We start from the raw sequence: 23,590 nt of genomic DNA on the forward strand, positions 1-23,590 counted from the left end.
TCTGTTTTACTAAAAACAAACCTAACTTCCAAAAGAAATAAAACTCTGGTTCCTTCTTCTGTTTTACTGATAACAAACTTAACTTCCAAAACAAACATAACTCTTTGAGATGTCCATTTATATCCTTCAGCTGAAGAATGGAGCTTTGTCTATCAAAGTGAAAACTCTGAATAGAAGCTGAAATGATTGGCTGCAACAGAAATATCTCCTTTTCCTCATTTATTGAGCCAAATCTTATTAGTCAGGCAACCTATCATTTTTTTCTAAAGTTTCTAATTTAATTTTTTTATGTTTGTGTTCCTATAACTGAATTAGGGAATCAAGTATAAAAAAGACATCAAGAATATACATAATAGCTCCTGATTAATTACGAAGCTGGTACCCCATTGGGCCAGAATACACAGCATATCTGAACATCAAATTTGAATGACAATCATAATCCCTGATTTTTGAAACACACTGAACTAGGCAGTGCTTACTGACTGCTGCACAAATGATTAATTTCAATCTTTCAATAGTTAGCATTAATAAAAGGAAAAGTGGGCTCTTTTGAAAGTCATTTGATGTATTCATTTAATCATGCCAAGCCAAATCAGTAGGGACTGTTTCATAGCAGGAAGTCCTGGATGTAAAGGAAGCAAGGCTTGTTATATCTAAAAGAAAAATTCTACAAATCAAATCCATAGAAATGTGACCGAACTCAGAGAGAGAATCCCCACCAGTACAGGACAAAAGAGTGAAGCTGGAAGTATAAAACAATACCTTCCAAAATAACAATGTTCCTTTTCAGATCATTATTTTTAAATGTATTAAATATAACAATAAAATACAAACAGAACAATATAAAAGAAAAAAGAAAAAATAGAAGGTACTACTCTTCCTCCTATCTCCTGTTTCTTATGTATAAACAAATCCTTAAAATGTCCTCATCTTCACCCTGATGTCCTCAAAAGCTGATTAAGTGGTAGTTTAGTTTAGTTTAGTTTAATCAGATTTGTATGCCGCCCCTCTCCGCAGACTCGGGGCGGCTCACAGCAACAGCAATACAAGACAAATCCAATATTAAATTAATTTTAAGAACACCACAAGTTAAAAACCAATCATACACACTAGCATACCATACACAAATTTTATAAGCCTAGGGGGAAGGAACATGTCAATTCCCCCATGCCTGACGACAGAGGTGGGTTTTAAGGAGCTTACGAAAGGCTAGGAGGGTGGGGGCAACTCTGATATCTGGGGGGAGTTGATTCCAAAGGGTCGGGGCCGCCACAGAGAAGGCTCTTCCCCTGGGTCCCGCCAAACGACATTGTTTAGTTGACGGGACCCGGAGAAGGCCAACTCTGTGGGACAACTAGACAATGTATCTATTTTAACCTTGACCAAATAAACTTTTACTTCTGGCATGATCTGGAGTTCCTTTAAATAGTGTCTAGAATTTGATTTCCTTTTATTTTTTCTTTACCCTTTCTCACAATTTTTTTTTGAAGCTTTAGCTAACCTCTTCTATAAAACCTATAGGAAATTATCCAGGTCACTTTCTTAGTTTTTGTTTTATGTTTCGCTCTTATAACCATTAAGACATCAGTTACTTTTGTATATCCAGGGTAATATATTTTTCCATGTCATTCTCTTAGCCTTCAAATCAATTTCAAATCTAGCCAGGTAAAATTTGTTCTTTTCCCACGGTAGCAGTTAGACACAGAAAGGGACATACTCTTATATGCTGTAAAATGTATTGATCCAAAGAATTCCACTAGTGCCAGTTGGCTTCTAGATTCAATTCAAAGTGTCAATTGTGCCCTATAAAGCCCTACATGGCATGGGGCCAGCCTACCTATGGAACCATCTTTGTCCCATATGGTTATATGATTAGTGCCCTGAGAGCCCTCCCTTTGTCTTTTGAATTAATTTCTAATAGATTTTAATATTACCGGTATTAATATTCATAATATTATTAATAGATATTAATTTCTAACATATTTTAATACTCTTTGACTCCTTTTAAATCCTACATTTTCTAAATTTGGAATTGTTAGACAGTGTTTTTATATTTTAACACTTTATTGTACATTGCCCCCAGTGTGGGCAAAAATGTGAATAAAATAAAATAAATAAATCCTCACTTCCTTTAAATTTATGTGATCAATTTACATAAACCACAGGAAGTGCATACAGTGGCAGTACTTGTTGAAGTTAATGAGTCCACCACTCATTGTACATATTCTCCCCTTGTGCATGTGATCAGAGACAGTCTCTTTGGGCTAAAAGAAGAACACATAAACTGGAGTTACTGACTGCATTCCCTATAAACACACTTAATATTGTCTGGCAATTTTAATGCAGAAATCAATCTGATGACAGGGGGAAATGAATTATTATGTTTTTTTCCTGTCGTGTTATTTTGTCATTGCCACCAGATCAAAAACCAAAAGATTTCAAACACAAATCCAATTAGAATGGCTTACAACATATGGGTACTATATGATGAAAAAATATCTCTATTGATAGCAAGTAGCAAAGCGATGATAGAAAACGCAATAAAACAAATGAGAGGGTGCACCAACCATTGCAAACTTCAGGCACTTTCTCCACCGGCACTTCTGCTGCTTGGGGTTCTGCCCTCCAAATTTGGGCTTGTCACAACACAAATCACAGCGGCCACAGTCTGTTTTCAGCAGACAAGCTTCACATTCACCACACTTCCGGTTTTGCTGATTTTTGGAGGAATGATACGAAGAGAAAAAGGGAGCTATCAAGCCAGGAAGAATATTTATTTGTAAAATTTATTTATTTGTAAAATTTATATGCTGCCCAACTCCACTTGGACTCTTGGAATATGCTGCAAAGCCTAGTACAATATCTAAATAATCCACTTATTCTAAAAGGCGCAAAAGTTATAAACTCTGTACTATGTTGAGAATTAGGAAATAATTCTATCTCAAATGGAATGAAAGCATAAACAATTTAACCAACGTGAAACTAAAGGTCTATGGAGATTCTCAGTTATCCAGGTCATGGGTGCTTCCTCAAGGGGCGACTAGACTTCCTGCTTTTCCTTGAAGACATTTTGCTTCTAATTCAAGAAGCCCAAACTGAAGAAGCTACATAGATGAGAAGTGAAACTTTTTCAAGGGGGGAAAAAAGTCCAGCTGCCTCTTTAAAAAATCACCTTTGCGAAACCATGACCTGGATAACTGAGAATCTCCGTAGACAATTCAACCAACTCTATTCTTTTTCAGAAATCCTAGAACTGTTATGTATTGCAAGAATTTGTAAACTGTGAAGACAGTTGTTTAAGTAAATAGAAAATCAAGGAAATGAAATTTGTTCCTCATACCCAGAATGACCAACATACAGTAGCTCTTACAATCTAATGAATGGGAAATATCCATACCAGGATATACACTGTATAGGAAGGATAGAAGGATAGAATAGAGAGAAGGGGAGGTGGAGTAGCCATTTATATTAAAGAAAGTCTAAAAACAACACTAATTCAAAATATGTGTCAAGATCTAGAGACTCTCTGGATTTGCATGCAAAATAAAGAAGGTTCTGTCATTAGAATTGGGGTGATCTATAGGCCTCCAGGGCAATCCGAGGAATATGACAACAAGATGGTGGATGAAATTACCCAAATGGCAGTAAAGGGAGATATTGTGGTTATGGGTGATTTCAACATGCCTGATGTTGACTGGAATATCCCCAGTGCCCTTACATGCAAAAGTAAGAATATAGTAGAGGCCTTTACAGGAGCAGCTCTGGCACAGCTGGTTAAGACACCAACTAGAGGGGAGAATATTCTAGATTTAGTTTTTACGAATGGGAATTGGGTTTCAGATGTCAAGGTGGGAGAAAATTTAGGTTGCAGTGACCATCTATGTTTGTGAGCAATCCTATAATGCAACCAAAGTATTGGATTTCAGAAAAACAAATTTTAATGCAATGGGAGAATATTTAGATAATGAATTAAAGGGGAGGGATAAAATGGCAGGAGCGAGCATCCAGTGGACTGTATTAAAAAAGGCCATCTTAAAAGCCACTGGACTGTATGTAAGACAAATAACTAAAGGTAAAAGGAAGAAGAAACCGCTATGGTTTAGCAATGATGTAAGGGCTATAGTCAATGAAAAAAAGGCTGCCTATAGGAGGTATAAAGAGTCTGGAAGTATAGCTGATAGGGAGGTATATAAAATGAGACAGAAGGAGGCGAAACAGATAATATATGCTGCTAAAGCCTCAAAAGAGGAAGAAATTGCCAAATCTGTAAAGAAGGGGGATAAAACCTTCTTCAGATATATTAATGATAAGAAGAAGAAAAACTGCGGCATCACGAAGCTTAGTACCGGAAATAATACATGCATTAATGGGAATAAGGAGATCGCTGACCATTTCAATAGCTACTTCTGTTCAGTTTTCTCAAAAGACACCTTACAAAATAATACTATAGAGGGATATAGCATTGCTTCCAGCTGTACGGATTCAGCTCCAGTGATCTTAGAAGCCGATGTCTTAGAAGAACTTGAACGATTAAAGATAAATAAGGCAATGGGTCCAGATGGCATCCACCCCAGAGTTCTTAAAGAACTCAGATCTGTCATTGCTACCTCCCTGACTGATTTGTTTAACCAATCCTTGTTAACAGGAGAAGTTCCTGAGGATTGGAGAATGGCCAGTGTTGTGCCTATTCACAAGAAGGGCAGTAGAGAAGAAGCTGGTAACTACAGGCCAGTTAGCTTGACATCAGTTGTAGTTAAAATGATGGAGACTCTACTCAAAAAGAGGATAAATCAGCACCTAAAAAACAATAACTTATTAGACCCAAATCAGCATGGCTTTACTGAAGGTAAATCATGTCAGACTAATCTCATTGATTTCTTTGACTATGTCACAAAGGTGTTGGATGAAGGTGGTGCCGTGGATATTGCCTACCTGGACTTCAGCAAAGCCTTTGATACGGTTCCACATAAAGAGCTGATAGATAAATTAGTGAAGATTGGACTTAATCCCTGGATAGTTCAATGGATTTGCAGCTGGCTGAAGCGTAGACATCAGAGAGTTATTGTTAATGGCGAGTATTCTGAGCAGTCAGGTTACAAGCGGTGTGCCACAAGGATCTGTTCTGGGTCCTATTCTTTTTAATATATTTGTAAGTGACATAGGGGAAGGTTTGGTAGGGAAGGTTTGCCTATTTGCCGATGACTCTAAAGTGTGCAATAGGGTTGATATTCCTGGAGGCGTCTGTAATATGGTAAATGATTTAGCTTTACTAGATAAATGGTCTAAGCAATGGAAACTGCAGTTTAATGTTTCCAAATGTAAAATAATGCACTTGGGGAAAAGGAATCCTCAATCTGAGTATTGTATTGGCAGTTCAGTGTTGGCAAATACTTCAAAAGAAAAGGATTTAGGGGTAGTGATTTCTGACAGTCTCAAAATGGGTGAACAGTGCAGTCAGGCGGTAGGGAAAGCAAGTAGGATGCTTGGCTGCATAGCTAGAGGTATAACAAGCAGGAAGAGGGAGATTATGATCCCACTATATAGAATGCTGGTGAGACCACATTTGGAATACTGTGTTCAGTTCTGGAGACCTCACCTACAAAAAGATATTGACAAAATTGAACGGGTCCAAAGACGGGCTACAAGAATGGTGGAAGGTCTTAAGCATAAAACGTATCAGGAAAGACTTAATGAACTCAATCTGTATAGTCTGGAGGACAGAAGGAAAAGGGGGGACATGATCGAAACATTTAAATATATTAAAGGGTTAAATAAGGTCCAGGAGGGAAGTGTTTTTAATAGGAAAGTGAACACAAGAACAAGGGGACACAATCTGAAGTTAGTTGGGGGAAAGATCAAAAGCAACATGAGAAAATATTATTTTACTGAAAGAGTAGTAGATCCTTGGAACAAACTTCCAGCAGATGTGGTAGATAAATCCACAGTAACTGAATTTAAACATGCCTGGGATAAACATATATCCATCCTAAGATAAAATACAGAAAATAGTATAAGGGCAGACTAGATGGACCATGAGGTCTTTTTCTGCCGTCAGACTTCTATGTTTCTATGTTTCTAACAAGAAATAGAGATTCAAATCTATACTTCTAAAGAAGATAGAATATTCCTTATTTTCTCTAGCTATATCAGTGATCACTGAGATAAGAACACAGACCTTCATATGAAGTTTTAGCTGTTCAGAGTTATGTAAATTCAACTTGTTCAACTTGCTAGTTTGATCTACTATAACCAGGTGCTACCTGGAAGAATCACCAAAGTATTAAGATGGAAAGTAACAACCTCCAAGGACTGCAGGAGTCCTTGTACTCTGTACACTCATATCTTCCTTTTCTTTCTTATGTTATGTATTTGTCAAGAATTACTGTTCTAAGATTATTGAAATTAGATCAGGTATTTTATTGCTCTTGCTGCCTCTTTGGAAAGTGACAGACTTACAAAACTCTACAAGGCAAGTTCTATATCTACTCACTTTCCTTCCTCCCACTTTGACTACTGACAGCTCATTGGATCCTATAAAGAATCTGTTTTGCACTTAACCAGGGAGTGTGGACTCACTTTGTAGTGGATTCACCTAGTCCTCATCAGCTGATGATTTCACCAATTTTAACCCATCTGCCCAACCTGTTAACTCATAATTGGCCATGTTCCAGATATATCCGAAAACCCCAGAAAGAAACACATTTTACCACACTGTTCTTGAGCTTAGCCACAGGATGCTTGGGAGGACGGCCCACTTTCTTCCTCTCTTTCGCCACTCCCAATTGCTTCTTCTGTTGGGAGGAACCCAACATAAATTAGTGGCTGGGAGGACTTGAAATTCTTACTTGTTCCCCAAGACATTTTTAGTTCAGAAAGTTGGAAAACATTGCGGCGTTCTTCTCCCACTGAAAGACTCTCTCTGCAGTTTGTGTGGTGTACTTTGAAGTACAAAAAAGACTCAGCATTACATGCCTTGTATCATAGAATAGCCAAATGAAATGAGTAAAGGACTAATTTAGGGAAGAGGATTCCAAGAAGAGTTACAGAATAGCGCAGTGATTTTAACACCTTTTATTAACAGTCTAGATTTTAACCACATATCATCCTCAGCTTATGATCACAATGGAACCCCAACATTTATGTTGCTAAGTGAGACCATTAAGTATATTTCTTCCCATTTTATGATCGTTCTTGCCACAGTTGTTAAGTGAACCATTGTGGTTGTTAAGTTAGTAATTTAACATACTTGTTTCATTAGTTGTTAAGTTGATAAGCAAATCTGGCTTTCTGCGTTGAATTTGCTTGTCAGAAGGTCACAAAAGGTGATCCCATGACCCTGGGACACTGCAACCATTATAAATATAAGCCAGTTGCCAAGTATCCAAATTTTGATCACTTGACCATGGGGATGTTGCAATGGTCGAAAGTTTGAAAAACGATCACAATTCACTTTGTTCAGTGCTGTTGTAACTTTGGTCACTAAACAAATGGTTTTATGTTGAGGACCTGTATAAGGTAACTGATTTTGGAGAACAAAGCCTTACCTATAGTTAGATTTTTGTTTTGAATCAACAACAAAGGGGTTTTTCTTCCTTCCAGGAAGAATTACTCTCAGAGAGCAAAAGAGAGAAGCACTGTATTTTGGGGGCAAAGGACGCACCTTCCCCCCCCCCTAAAAGTGTCTGAAAATTTGGGTGTGTCTTATACTCCAAACGTAGCTTTTTTGAAGCTTTTTCCCCCCAGCCCTAACGAGGTGCAACCATCTTCCCAGCTTGCAGGGGGTTTTCATTGCTACTCTGAAGTTTTTTTCTAGCCTTAAGTTTTTGCAGGCTTGTTTTCATTGCTATTCCCTCCGAAAATGTCCCCCCCCCCCAGCCTTAACCAGGGGATAAAATGATGTATTGAAGCTGAATGCTTTATCGCATACTATTTTATTTATTTTATGTTCTGATTCTTTCAAAAAGGAAAAAGCCAATGGGAAATGGACATAGTCCAAAACAAATTCCCATATTATATAGCACTTTCTTTGTTCCTAAAGAATGGTTTTGAATTCCAGAGTTATACTGAGAAAAGGGGGGAGAAAGACCTGCATCCCCACCCCTTCTATATACAAAGGTATACAGAATATGTTCTATGGATGATAAGTTTCCTCTCCACCTTTAATATACTTTTTAAACAGAAGGCCTGATTTAGATTCAGGTACAGCACACTGAGATGCCTCTTCCTCTACTGCTGCAAAGCCTAACCTGGCTGCTCTTAGCAGTTCCTAGCACCGTTGTTCCTAAAACCTGTTGGAAACACACTCTCTCTGCTTAGGAGTCACAGTCCCAAGTGTGCCCAGCACCACTGGGACCAATTTGCCCTTTATTTTACCAAATCCTAGTTCCTCTAATTCCTTCTTCAGGCCCATGTATTTCTCCATCTACTCATATTCTTTCTTCCTGAGGTCACTGTCACTTGGTACTGCTACATCACTCACCATCCCTGTTTTCTGCTCCTTGTCCACTATCACAATGTCTGGTTGACTAGCCAGTAGTTGCCTGTGTGTCTGAATCTGGAAATCACACATGATCTTAGCCCTGTTATACTCCATGACTTTCTAGAGAATCCTAAAATCAGGCTTGGGAAGGTCAAGCCCATACACTGTATACAATGCCAAATATTTGCTGGTGCTGTTTAGTACCAGTAGATATAGAGAGTCTGTACCTTGGCCCCTTAGTGTAGTAGGCCCCTGCTTCTCTGGCTATGGTGTTTTAGTGCCTGTACGTCTGCTGCTAATATCAGTGTCTATCTGTCTGTCACTCCAGCCTTTTCCAGCCACTGGTAGAATTTCCCAATGTTGGCCATCACACTATCTGCAAATGATACATCCCATGCACAGTCTTGTCTTGCCTTGACACTTCCTCTATTTGATCTTTCTCCCATGTCTGCTTCTGCCTCAGGCATTCTCACAGCAGCCTATCTTTGGTGAAATATTACTGAGGTATTCCTGGATGCTCTGAGTTTCATTCAAGATTGTGGACTACTAGACCCAGCCCACCTTCCTTCCATCTGATGTAGTCTCTGGCTTGGGATGGAAATCTCCATACTTTTTGAAGAGCTTCCAGGACTTAACATGACCAGTTACCACACTCTCCTTTGGCCAATTCACTATATTGACAGAATATCTGATGACCAGCAGAGCGTATGTGTTGATTATGTGGATCTTGTTCTTCACATTGAGATGGCTCTTCATAACCTGTCTTATCTTTGATGGTACTTGGATGTTCCTATTTTCCTTGACACCTCATTGTGATATCACTGTGGGATACCAATGTACATGTATAGCTGGTCTATATATCTGCTACATGGCCCAGTGGTAGCCCCACTACAGTCTTAACCATCTTCCCTCTCTTTCCTGTGATTCGGCTACTTCTACAAATGACCTCCCAAAGTCTTCCCTGTAGCTCAAAGTCAGGTGGATCTGTGAGTTGATGTCTTATTCATTCTTAGCACAGAGCTTTATATCATCCATATAGAGGAGGTGGCTAATGAGAGTTCCACTCTTGAACTTGTATCCATATCCAATCATTGTGATTATTTGGGGCGAGGGAGTATTTCAAGCCTGTGCAGAACAGCAGCAGGGACAGGGAATCACCTTGGTATACTTGGTCACTTGTGCAAACTTTCTTGAATTGATTTCTAATGGCTGTCTTAGAAACATAGAAACATAGAAGTCTGACGGCAGAAAAAGACCTCATGGTCCATCTAGTCTGCCCTTATACTATTTCCTGTATTTTATCTTAGGATGGATATATGTTTATCCCAGGCATGTTTAAATTCAGTTACTGTGGATTTATCTACCACGTCTGCTGGAAGTTTGTTCCAAGGATCTACTACTCTTTCAGTAAAATAATATTTTCTCATGTTGCTTTTGATCTTTCCCCCAACTAACTTCAGATTGTGTCCCCTTGTTCTTGTGTTCACTTTCCTATTAAAAACACTTCCCTCCTGGACCTTATTTAACCCTTTAATATATTTAAATGTTTCGATCATGTAGAGAGAGTTCTTGAGGAAGGTCCTTAATGCTATGTTGACTTGACATAATACCTGGAATTCACAGAATCATGTGTGCAGCACTGAGTTCAAAGCTTTCCGGTAGTCAATCCAGGTTGCTCTCATCTCTTTAGACCTTGTGTTTGGGCAATTGTTCTATCTATGAGCAACTGGTGTTTTGAATTTCTAGTATTGTTTTCAACGCCCTTCTGAGCTGTGCTCATGTATGGTCCTGTAACTTGGCGGCTATAATACCAGATAGGACTGGTTCCTATTTTGGGAAATAATTATGATCTGTTCTAAAATCCTGCAGCCACTTTACATTGGTGTTACGTGCATTCTCTTTCTCTCCTATGTTCTTCCATTATTGTTCACTATGTTGTTGCACTGCAACTGAAAGTACACCTTGGACAGTTCTTTGAGGAATGGAGTCTTTTATCTTCTTGGGTCGGCTTCTCGAGTACATCTCCTTAGCCTAGCAGTCAGTGCTGTGAGTCTATAGGGCTTGGGTGTTAGGTCCTTGTATTTATTTTTTAGTAGCTGATTCTTATTTTTAATCACTACACACTTCTGTAATTCAACCAGCTGGCTAGCCTCCGCGTTATCATGATTTTAGCCATTAATCTCATTTTAAGTGAAGGGTAGGTCTATGGTAGTGGTTATATACTGCTGTTTTTGATCATGTAGGCAACCATCCCCAAGATTACACTGGTTGTAAGGTATACCAGTACATTGGTTTGAGTTTAATGGTGATAGCAGGGAGTGTCATGAGGGCTCTATTAACTTACTATTTGATGGCACTTCTCCACTGAGCCTTAGTAATTGGCCCAGAGAGCTGACTCTAGCTAATTTATCTATGGTCTTGTGCCTCATATTAGCTACTGTGAGCCATGGTGGTTCAGTGGTTAGAATGCCATATTACAGGCTAAATCTGCCCACAGCCAGGAGTTTGATTCTGACCAGCTCAAGGACCAGCTAAAAGTGCTTTGCTTTTGTTCTTGCTACTAAGCTTTGTAATGAAGGAGATGATAGTGGCATTTCAGTTACAGGTGTTGGTCGCAAATCCAATTGTTCTTCAAGGTGTTCTTGAGTCTGGGATGTAACGTGTAGTTGGTCCACCTCAAGTTGTGAGAGCAGTTTCCTCTTCACTATGTTGAAGCCCTGAGTAACTGTTTCTCAGTTAGTGTGGATACAGGTCTATTATCTATAGTTCCCACATTGGGGGAACCATATATTTCATATATCCTGTCTCATTAGATCTTCTGTTGTAGTAGCATTCCATCAGTTTCTAGTTCTCGTCTCACCCAAGTGTGGTTTGTTCCAGAAGCCCATTTAATTATCAGATTGTCCTGGTTCCTCAGCAGACTGTATTAATCCAGACAACATCTGACTCAGTGTGACTCTCATATCTGAGCTAGGCAGATGAAGCGTTAGGAAATGTTTTCCAGAGACTATCAGTAATGTAGGTATCAACCAGGATTCAAACCCGTCTCCCACGTCCCAGGCGGCACTCTAACCACTACTTTATTCAGTCTCTCTGGAAATATCTTAGGTCCCACCAATTACTCTATGAAACTACCTGGACCCTACTACAAAACTTTTGTCAGTTTCAGACAAACTACGAATAAGTACAAATGAATAAGAGTTAGTTGGAGCTGAAGCAACACATGTCATGCAAGAGTAGTCTTTCCTTAAACCTGAATCAAATATACATCTAAATAATGAGAGCTAACCTGATCAAATATTATTTGAAGTTTCATATGAATGTCATATTACTTTCTCTCCAAACCTGTCAAAAATAATTCAGTCTCAGATCCCAGATTATGCTGTACTGAAATGCTCTTTGCTTCATAATTCTCCACTGAAGACTACTGATTACTTTCTCTCTTTCTTTTTCTCTTTCCCATTTTGGGGGAAGCAGTTATGTTCTGGTATTGTTGGTGCAGAAATTCCAATATTTCCCATAATTTCTAAGGGACGAGATTGAAATATACCTTCAACATTTTGAACTGAAATAAATTCAGTCTTTGGCAAACTAGAAAAGGCCTGAACATTTTATTACTGTTCAAAGAAGCAGAAATATATAGTACAAGTAGGATAAATGTGGAAGGCTCTATTTCATAATTCCTTTGCTAGAAAACATTCAAGATTCCCCTGTCTAAGTGGACCTGGGTGTCCCTAAGCACTATGCCACAGGAACATTTACTATTCAATTTGCAAGAGAGACCAGCCTATTTGCCACATATTTTCCCCTATTGCATACATACCCTATGCTTTACAACAGGATTGCCTCCAGAATCCCTTTGTATTGTAGGTTTCCATTTCTAGAATAAGAAGCAAGACAGAACAAGTGATGGAATTAGCAAATGGGAATTATAATCTAAGTGGAAACACATGGGACGGAAAGTAAGGCTAAGCTGCCTTCCCTAACTCCTGTAAGTTAACCAAATGCATTTTCTTTTAACATTAATCAGAGTTTTTCAAAATTTTATCCACGAGTAAAGAGAGAAAATTAATGTCTAAATAAGAAGGAATGAAAATAAGAGGAAAAAAGCTTTATAATTATACTAGTAGCTGGATACTTATGCTTCACTATGAAGCTAGGTGATCAGGCTTGATACATTGACACTTAAAGCTTGGGAGGGGGAACAGAACATCTAACTCCTTAGCATCAGAGTGTGTTAATAATAAGATAAAAAATAACTAATGATCTGATGGTCATTTCGAAAAATTCTTTCTAAGCGAGCACCTAGAAGCCAAGACGAACATAAATGCCAAGTTTCAACTTTGTAGGCTTTACAGTTCTGGAGATTTTGTGATGATGCGTGAATGGTATTTGGATTTTATATATATAGATTAAAAAATACCTCATCTATTGCATTTAGATGAGGGGGAAAAGAAAGCATTTTCAATTGTTCTTCCACTCATATTTGTTCCGCCCAATTTACAGATTTAACAATTGAACATTTTGAAGAACGTTAGAAAAAAATGACTCTGAATTATTTTATCTTTTGGAATAAGTATAATATGTGTTGTGATTCAATTCAGCACAGCTCACATATATAAATTATAGATTTTATGCCAGGCAATTTATATTATAGTCCTAACTTAACAGGTATGCAGACCACTTACTGGGGTAGAAGACTGACTCCGGTGGGGGTGGCCTGGGGCCAACTGAGCCTTTGGAAATTGCCCATCCTGACAGCCAAAGAAACGAAGACAGCAAAGAAAATGAGAGTGAAGATAGTCAGCATGCTCAAAGATATTGGAAAGATCCTTGCCTGAAACATTGGTATAAAAAAGTTCTTCAATCTTTTCATTAGGTAAATAGTGTGCTGATAGAAATACTCCATAAAGCGCATTCAATATATACTGACCTAGAAGACTAATAATGTGAGACCCATTTGTCTAACTCTAGCAGCCTTATAAAGAGAGTTTATAAAGAACTAGAAATCCATACTGTTTGGGTCATTGTTTCAGAGGTATTTTCTTATTTAAACAAACAAATAAAATAAGATCCTAAGATAAAATACAGAAAATTGTATAGGGGCAGACTAGATGGACTATGAGGTCTTTTTCTGCCGTCAGTCTTCTATGTTTCTATGTTTCTAAACAGACTGACCAAAGGCAGGCAAAAAACCCAACAGGAATATGAGCAACTTCCTCCTTCCTTCCTTCCTTCCTTCCTTCCTTCCTTCCTTTCCTTCCTTTCCTTCCTTCCTTCCCCTTTCTTTATTCTGACAGACAGAGGAGGAAAAACAAGGAACAGATCGACACACAAAGCTGAAGAGTGCCTAGCTCCAAATTCATTATAAGTCAGATTCAATATAATTGTTTCCCAAGAACCTTGTAGTATCCAATGTTAGACAAGGAAATGTGTCTGATCTAAGGCAGAGAAGGACATAGAAAACCAAGCTCCTGTTGGTCCAAATATTACATTACAGTGTGGCACTAGCTTCCAGTGTTTATCATCATATGATCGAAACATTTAAATATGTTAAAGGGTTAAATAAGGTTCAGGAGGGAAGTGTTTTTAATGGGAAAGTGAACACAAGAACAAGGGGGCACAATCTGAGGTTAATTGAGCGAAAGATCAGAAGCAACGTGAGAAAATATTATTTTACTGAAAGAGTAGTAGATGCTTGGAAAAAACTTCCAGCAGACGTGGTTGGTAAATCCACAGTAACTGAATTTAAACATGCCTGGGATAAACATATATCCATCCTAAGATAAAATACAGGAAATAGTATAAAGGTAGACTACATGGATCATGAGGTCTTTTTCTGCCATCAATCTTCTATGTTTCTATCCTTGAAATTAATTCCACCTGATCTGTTTCTAGTATCAACATTCATTAAGTAAATGCAGGTTTGGGAGTGGAAACTCAGATCCCTATAGAACATGATTTGTCATTTTTATTTGCACAAAGAATTAGTGCCACTCACTGTGGTCAAAGCTGGCTTTTTCTGCCCACATTGCTTTGGGGTGAAGACATTCTTTGCTGAAGATTCCTGGGAGCAACCGAGAAACATGGGGCCCAGTTGCAGCAAGGTAAAGAGAACTGTTATGCACAGATGAGCACACTGTAGAGGCTTCTCCTCAAAAACAAAGATGAAAGCCATGCACAAAGCAACTTTCAGAGTTGCTACATGCCATATTCCAATTTGCACAGGCACCATGAACTAAGAAGCATTTCACAATGAAAAGGGATGTGATTGCTTGGGAGAAAAAAGAGTTCCCCTTTGCCATGCTGTAGCATCAGTCCTACACTCTTGCTGCCGATTCATTTAAAAAAATAAAACATGTGGGAGTATGCAGAGCGAGAAATCCATGCAAGCAGATCAGGGGAGCTAAACGGAATGAAGTGGAATGAAAGTGAGTAAATGTTAAGCCCCAGAAAGGCCACATAGCGGGTACTTACCGCTATAACCTTTTTCGAGCTGCTGCTGTCCTTCTTGGGTGAGGTTTTTTTCTGGAAGAATCAAGAGCCATTTAGTGCTACAGTAACAGGGTTAATATACATCTCAGATATATTTAATTTTTAGGAATCACTCCTATGGAATCTGCATTCACCGGGGCCTTTGACCAGGGATCTCAGTTTCAGGATAAAATCATGCATTCACTAGCTGGGAGCATTTCTAGTTAATGCAGCCACGTATTTATTAAATTAAATTCTTACATGTCCACATCATTTCCATACCAAGCAGATATTTTTACAGACACGGGAGAAAGACATTAGAGCACACAAATAATTGTTAGATTGGAATCCAGGGGGCACCCTCAGATTTTGAAACTCCTATCAAATGCACCAACAATTCAAAATGATCTTTATATATCCGAAGGGATATATATGAACTCTTCCTTAAGGATTATCCAACTCAAGATTCCTTTCATGCCTGCATGTTTCAAAGAGAAGGGAATCAGCCAGCATGCAGCAATTTTAATTTCATCTTGGTATACTTCACAAGCAATTCTAGTTTCCCTGTGGATGTTCACAACAGAGAACACAAAGACAGTTTATATGTAGCATTGGATCATTTTGCCCAATACATAAATGGATAAGTGTACTGTTTTTGATTCATTTGTTTAATTGAGCTCTCTTTATTTAATTTTAAGACACGTGGAGAACAGATTGGATTTTAGGCCTTATTTATGCCGAAATATTAGAAATTTAAAATGGCACACAAACACTTAAGCACCACCTTATTTACAATGTTCTAATTACTATTTTAAAAAATACACCAGACATCAACAGTTTATCCTCAGCCTCTAGAAATCATAATTGAGGTTGCAGTTATATTGCCACTTACTTGAAAATCAGTTCTGTTAAGACAAATAGACCTTGTATAGAAAATGTTCATGAATAATTAACTTCTTATACTGACTTTGTGCTTTTCAATATAAGTTAAGCTAGCAAATATTCTCTTTATAAATAAAAGCAAAGAGTTTCAGGGGGTTAACCTCTGCTTTAGGCCCACACACTTTTATTCCCCTTCAGAATTGCAATATAATATGAGCATTCCCCATCTGGTTTATACTAATAGGATTCTTAGACTAGTGGACCCAATAATAGTTCATTCCAGACTAACCAAAAAGTCACAATTAGGAATAACACTATGTACAAAAAATATTGAGAGAAAATGCCTCAGTGCCTAAGTAGTCCAAAAATAGCCTGGGAAGAATACCAGAAATTCTGAAAGGCAAAAAGCATACAATCATACGTGTCATAAACTAAAATGTTTTTTTTTTAAAGAAATATCCTTATCTCTCCTGGCCTTCTCGTAAGTGTCCTCCATATTCACAAAAACCCCATCTACAAGAATTTGGGGGGGCATGGCTGTATTCTGTCAGATCTGGAGTCCCAACTTTCGCCTCTTGGCTAAGCTCCTCTAAGCAAGCTTCTAAAACCTCTGATCACAAACCCTTTGAATGGATGCAAAAATGCCAACAACTGATATTTAGAGTCCCCATAAAGGTTGAAACTCCTCATTCCATATAAGATTGGTTAGAATTAAAAGGGGGGGGGGGGTGTCATTAACTGACAGCAAGTCAATTGGTGAAATATCAACTGCTCTTCTTGACAATCCTGTTCAATTAAAGAGGAACGTGTGATTTAATCCAGTCGCCTTTCTTTTCCCCACTGGAGCATCTCATTTGATTGCATACAAACTATAACTAGTGTTTTCTGGTCATACTAATTTGGTTCCCAACCTTGGTAGACTAACCTTCTTGGTAGACCAACCTTCTGGTAGGAACCTGTATATAGGTGTCAGGAGCTCCATATGTCATAGAGAACAACAGGCTGGCTATGCTGTGGTCCTCATGGACCAGTTAGTGGAAGGATCAACTTTCCCTGTTGGGACTTCAGCTCAAAAAGCTGCATTTATTGCCTTGACTAGAGCCTTGCAGTTATCAAATAGTGTGGTTTTTAATATTTATACCAATAGCAAATTTGGTTATGGTGTAGTAGACAACAGAAAAACAAAATAATGGAGCAGACCTTAAGAGATTTTCTAGTCCAACCTCCTGGCTCAAGCAGGAGACCCTGCACCGTTTCAGACAAATGGTTGTCCAATCTCGTCATAAAAATCTCCAGTGTTGGAGCATTTACAACTTCTTCTTTTCTTTTTCTTTTTTAATTTTCTTTCTAAAATATTTTTATTGACTTTTATAATATAAGAAAAACACACACACAACATATAACAAGTGCTCAGTGTTTGTGCCCACCACCAGACAAACATTCGTACCCCACCACCAATCGGGGGTGTTTCTTATATAAATCATTTTAACCCAAGAGCAAAATATTTATTTACATATTATAAAATGATTCCAACGGATCATACTCGCCATATATCGTCTTACCTTGTCCCATCGCCCCATCAGTTCTCGCAATTCAGTTTCATTAATCAAATTCATCCTTTTGTCCATAATCTCAAATTGAATGTGGTCCACCATGAACCTATACCAATTTTGCATTGTCGTGTCCTTCCAACCTAAGACTATTACCACCTGAGCGCTTTCTATCGCTACTTGTTTTATTTCTCTGAATTCTCCCATCTCATTACTTTTAACAAATACTGCCATTTCCTTAGTAATTATCCATCTTTAATATCCTATTAATATCCTCTTGCACTTTTTGCCAAAAATTCTGCACTACTGGGCATTCCCATAGCATATGCATGAACACTCCTTTATCTTGGCACCCATGCCAACAAATACCTTTAACATTCTGCTGAAAATGTGCAAGTTGAACGGGTATGTAATACCACTTATGTAATATTTTCCTTCTCATTTCCCTAACTCTTGTATTCTTAGTTTTCCTTATATTCTCTACTATATTTTTCATCTCTTGCACCTCTACTTGTATCTCATTTTGCCACCATTTAGTCAATCCTTCGATCACATCCCCGTCTGACTGCACTAACATCTTATATATATTGCTTGCTTGTGCCTTTGTACCCTCACTTTTTTCTCTTATTATTTTCTCTAACTCTATCTCCTCCCTAAATAGCGCTTCTTTATTCTCCCTTTCATTCAGATATTTACAGATTGCATTTGTTTGTAGCCATCTTCCCTTACCCAACCACCATTTACAACTTCTTGAGTCAAGTCATTCCACTGGTTTAATTTTTTTTACTTGTCAGGCTATTAGTCCTTCTAACTGTAAGCTGGTGCTGCTTTCTCTTTCTTTTATATCCATTCTAGAAGCCACAGTGGTGCACAGTGGTTAAAATGCAGTATTACAGACTAATTCAGCTCGCTGCCAGGACTTTGATCCTGCCCGGCTTAAGGTTGATTCATCCTTCCATCCTTCAGAGGTTGGTAAAATGAGGAGTCAGATTGTTGAGGGCAATATGCCGACTCTGTAAACCACTTAGAAAAGGATGTAAAGCACTGTGAAGTGGTGGAGAAGTCTAAGTGCTATTGATACTTCAACCACTCCCTTTAAAGAAGTTCAAAACTAGTTGGATCAAAGACACACCTTGCGTTCAAGACAACGGCGCTTGAGACATTTCCACTGACGTTTCAGGCCAGGTCTTTGCCTCCGCAAACAGATTCCACAGTTCCCACAGTCCTCAGTTATCGTACAGGCCTGACACATGCCACAATCAAGGTCCTGCAAACCAGAAAGAGAGTGGAGGAGGGGTAACTGTTAAAGGCCATGTGTAAGCCTATGTGAAGCTGGAAGGAATCAGCAAAAAACAAGGAAAGAGCACAAACCACGGAAAAAGGAAGGGAAGGGAAGGCAAAGCAGGAACCAGCCTATGATACCTTTTTGACAATCTTCAAGCATCGGCGCAGCAAGCATTTGATGTCAGTGTGGAACTTGGGGCTTTGGGCTCGCAGAACACATACACTGCAGATGCCGCAATCCTGAGACATCTGGCAAGCCTGGCACACACCACAGTCAATTTGCTGCAAGGGCAGAGGGGTAGGGATAGACAAGGTTCTGGGGAAAGCAATCACTTCAGTGGCCCCATCACCTCAAAAGCACCACGCTTCACTTATCTGGCTGACCACATCAAAAGCATCACACCGGAGGTTCACGTCAAGCCTTTATCTGTGATTTGTCAAACTGCCAAACGAAAAAAGCCCACCCCCCTTTCTAAACTTAAGACACCAGGTGTTTTCAGCTATTGTGAACTACTCAGTGTACAAGACAAGTAACATGCAAGTTTAATAAATTATTACTATCTACACAAAAATGTTAAGGCGTAGTTGTCAGTTCTTCAACTGACATTGGCCTTTAGCGGCCTCATGCTATTCCCAAGAACCTAGGGCAGTGATGGCGAACCTATGGCACAGGTGCCCCAGGTGACAGGCAGAGCCATATCTGCTGGCACACGAGCCGTTGCCCTAGCTCGCTCGCACAGAGGCTCTGGGAGGGCATTTTTGGCTTCCAAAGAGCCTCCGGGGGATGGGGGAGGGCGTTTTTACTCTCCCTCTGCTCCAGGGAAGCCTTTGGAGCCTGAGGAGGGCAAAACACGAACTTACTGGGCCTACCAGAAGTTGGGAAACAGGCCGTCTCTGGCCTCTAGAGGCCTCCAGGGGATGGGGAAGCTGTTTTCACCCTCCCCAGCCATTGAGTGTGGGCACTCGCACATGCATAATAGCACACGCACATGATCTTTTGGCACCCAAGGGAAAAAAGGTTCGCCATCACTGACCTAGGATGTTATTATGTATCGGCATAATATATGCGCGGATCCAAGCTGTATAGCCTTTTATAACTAACAGATGGAAATGTTGTCAATACATAAGATTTTCTAAGTGCTGGCCGAAGATTTTTCGTTATGGCATCCAGTATGCTGATAACCACTGGGACCACCACAACTGACCTTTCAGTTTTGATTTTGTAATCGATACTTTGTGATCTTCTCCAAAGTTTAGTCTTCTATTGTTCTAACCCCTGGTACTGCCACATCAATTATCCACACTGTCTTCTTTTCAACCACGGTTGTTGTTATTAAACCCATGGTCCTCTACCATGTAGGGGCCAAGATTCTCTGCCAAACACACTACTTAGAACATTTTGGCTGGAGATGGGAACAACCATAATGCACAATCTGCAAAATGGACTAGTCTGTTTTATAGCTCTGTGTTATATTCTGTCATGATCCTACGAGCTTTCTTCCTCCAAGAGGCAAACAAAACCTTAATCTTGTCATCTTGACATTCAATCTTCAGTCCTGCTGCTATCGATAAATTACATGCTTCCGTACCTCTCCAATACTCTAACACAGGCCGTCCTTGACTTACAATTCATTTAGTAACTGTTCAAAGTTACAGTGTCACTGAAAAAAGTGATTTGTGATTTGCTTTTCACACTTACAACCACTGAAGCTTCCAATTGATCATGTGATCAAAATTCAGATCCTTGACAGTTAACTGGTTCATATTCGTGATGTTTGCAGTATTCCGGGATCATGGGATCACCTTTTGTGACCTTCTGACAACCAAAGCCAATGAGAAAGGCAGATTCACTTAACCGTGTTACTAACTGTTCAGTTTGTTCAACTGCAATGATTCACTTAACAATTGTGGCAAACTAACTTAACAAATTTCTCACTTAGCAACATAAATTTGGGGGTTAATTGTGGTCTAAGTCAAGGACTACCTGTATTCTAAATCCAAAACACAACACCTTCTAGTTGGGCTCGACATGCTAGCTACAGATTATAGGAAGCGAAGAGCAAAAGCATCAAAGAGTCTCTCATTGGGAAAGCCTCTTCTAATATATACAGACAAGTTGTGATTCAATTACAAACAAACAATTTACAAATTTGAGATGGAATATTAGCTTTTCAGCTCTTCCATTTTCCAGTTCTATCCTTTGCTCGGTCTGTGGATAAAATCGTTCTTTAATCAGTTGCCAAACCAGAAACAAACACAGAGGCATAAAAATGCAGACCAATAACAACATGCATACTTGTAGCTTACAATGTCACAATAGTATTTTTATATGGTACATACTTAAATCTAAGGACAGTCCCTTTTAATACCCACATACTTCAATACACTTTCTAAATAAAACAGAAAGTGGGACTGTGCCTTATGTCAGAGTTCCCCAACCTTTCTAGCTTTGTGGACTTGCCGGCGCATAGGGGGCGGCAAATGGTTCCATGTGAGTAGTGGGCAACCATGTATACATGCACAGCTGCATTTGCCCAAGTGAACAGCACGCATGCATTCCTCTCACACAAATGGAGCACTTTCCCTTGCTCGTGCACTGCTCACAAAAGAGGGGATGTGTGCACACATATTCACCCACCATTTCTGCGGGGCCCAGTTCCAAAGGGCTGGAGGCCCAGTTGTGGGCCACAGCTAGGAGTTAAGGATCTGTGCCTTAGATCTTACCTTGTAATATCTTTGTTCCCTGTTAAAAGCTCTTCTCTGAGCTGAAAGAGGCAAAACAAGTAAGTAAGTAAAGCTGGTACACAAAAACAATTGTCTTAGTGAACAAACAAAACAAGACATACAAACTTTCAGATATATACAAAAAAAACCCAAAATGAATTAGCTTAATACTTTACAATTCTGTTTCCATTGATTCCTTTTTTTTCCTTAAACATTAGTTCAATTCTTTTTTATTTATTTATTTATTGGATTTGTATGCCGCCCCTCTCCGCAGACTTTTCTGTAATTTATAGGTTAATTTGCTTAATTTAGCACAATCTAGCATTTTCCTAATCACCATTTCTTCATTTGGTATATTTTCATTTTTCTAAGTTTGTACAAACACCAACTTGCTGATGTTAATATGTTATCAAATAGTAGTCTTCCTTACTATGCTGTCCTCTAATTATTCCCAAAAGATACATTTCCGGTTTCATTTCCAATTGATAATTTAACATTTCTTTCAACCAGTTTTGAATCCCAGACAAAAAAATTTCTGCTTCCGGACATAACCACCAAATATGATAATATGTACCTATGGCAGATTTGCATTTCCAGCGCTTATTACTTATGTTTGGATGAATTTTGGCTAAACATGCCGGAGCATAATGCCACCAATAAAACATCTTATGTAAATTTTCTTTATACGATACCGACAATGCCATCTTATAATTAATTTTCCATAATTTTTCCCAATCGTCTAACTGAATAGAATAACCAAAACTTGTCATCCATGCTATCATATTATGTTTAACTACTTCCTCTGTATTTTCATAATTTAGTAAATAATTGTACATTTTGGTAATAATTTTTTTATCTAGTCCTATTAAGATTTTATCTATTTCACTAGGTTTTTTACATATTCCAATTCAATTAGGTCTTTTTTATATCTACTTTGTACCTGAAAATATAGTAACCAATCTAACTCCAGGCCGTCCCTTTTAAGTTTTTATCTGGATTTTAAGAATCCCTTGGAATCTAAGAGTTCTTCGTATGTTTTAATTTGGTTTTTATTAATTATATTTGGATGTATTTGAGCTTCCAGTGTAGATAACCATCTAGGCACTTCTCTATAATTTTTTTCCTTATTTTTCTCCAATGTTCAAGTAAGATATTGGTATCTAGTGTTGTCTAAATTGTGGGTGTTTGATACACACTCTTTCCCACAGGTGTGCATGCCATCCCTCACTAATATTATTTATTTATTTATTTATTCATTCGATTTTTATGCCGCCCTTCTCCTTAGACTCAGGGCGGCTTACAACATGTTAGCAATAGCACTTTTTTAACAGAGCAAGCCTATTGCCCCCACAATCCGGGTCCTCATTTTACCCACCTCGGAAGGATGGAAGGCTGAGTCAACCTTGAGCCGGTGATGAGGTTTGAACCGCTGACCTTCAGATCTACAAGTCAGCTTCAGTGGCCTGCAGTACAGCACTCTACCTGCTGCGCCACCCCGGCTCATTGCTCATTATGTCACTCTATTGCTAAAATTCTATTGTTGTCCAATTTAATCCATTCTTTAATCCACAGTAATATTGTCGCCTGATAATATAATTCTAATTTTGGAAGGCGAAATCCTCCTCTCAGTCTCGAATCCTGCAGTGCTTTTATATTTCTTGGTTTTTTGTTATGCCAAATAAATTTAGAGATTGTTCTATTTACGTTTAAGAATTTGTTTTTATCCAATTGTATTCATGCCGTTTGAAAGAGGTTCAACCATCTCGGAAGTATATTAGATTTTATAGTGTTAATCCTTCCCATTAAAGATAGATTTAATTTGGACCATTTTTCTAAGTCTTCTTTGGTTCTATGTAAAAGTTTAATATAATTTAATTCTTTTAAAGACGAATATCTAGATGAGAGCCAAAGTCCTAAATACTTAATTTTTTTTTCTATTTGAAATCCAGTTTTTTCCATTAATGTCATGGTTTGGTCTTGGTTGCAGTTTTTAGTTAGTATCTTGGTTTTATTCCTATTTATTTTAAGACCAGCTACCCTTCCATATGATTCCAGTTATTTTAATAAATGTATCATTGAATTAATTGGCTCTTCTAAAAAGAAGACTAAATCGTATGCGAATGCCTGTATTTTATAAACTTGTTTTTTGGCCTTGGTTCCTTGTATTTGAGGATTCATCCTAATTTGATTTAATAAT

The 23,590-nt window shown here is 38.5% G+C and overlaps 1 protein-coding gene across 8 annotated transcripts in view; it reads right to left on the minus strand.

Annotated features, from left to right (window-relative positions):
• LOC139161672 (methyl-CpG-binding domain protein 1-like) overlaps window positions 1-23,590 on the minus strand; it is a 71,804-nt gene that overhangs the window by 19,943 nt on the left and 28,271 nt on the right. Inside the window, exons 7-14 of one of the 8 annotated variants that reach the window (XM_070741115.1) lie at window positions 21,394-21,434; window positions 18,808-18,951; window positions 18,518-18,652; window positions 14,957-15,007; window positions 14,481-14,546; window positions 13,168-13,233; window positions 12,303-12,359; window positions 2,568-2,714 (exon numbers count right to left, since the gene is read on the minus strand). In XM_070741115.1, coding sequence (XP_070597216.1) covers window positions 2,568-2,714; window positions 12,303-12,359; window positions 13,168-13,233; window positions 14,481-14,546; window positions 14,957-15,007; window positions 18,518-18,652; window positions 18,808-18,951; window positions 21,394-21,434 — 707 coding nt within the window. The remainder of the gene's footprint in view (window positions 1-2,567; window positions 2,715-12,302; window positions 12,360-13,167; window positions 13,234-14,480; window positions 14,547-14,956; window positions 15,008-18,517; window positions 18,653-18,807; window positions 18,952-21,393; window positions 21,435-23,590) is intronic. The other 7 variants (XM_070741110.1, XM_070741107.1, XM_070741109.1 and 4 more) reach the window with 7 other exon arrangements.

This window comes from Erythrolamprus reginae, chromosome 2 (assembly GCF_031021105.1).
Source record: "Erythrolamprus reginae isolate rEryReg1 chromosome 2, rEryReg1.hap1, whole genome shotgun sequence".
NCBI classification, from domain to species: Eukaryota; Metazoa; Chordata; class Lepidosauria; order Squamata; family Dipsadidae; genus Erythrolamprus; species Erythrolamprus reginae.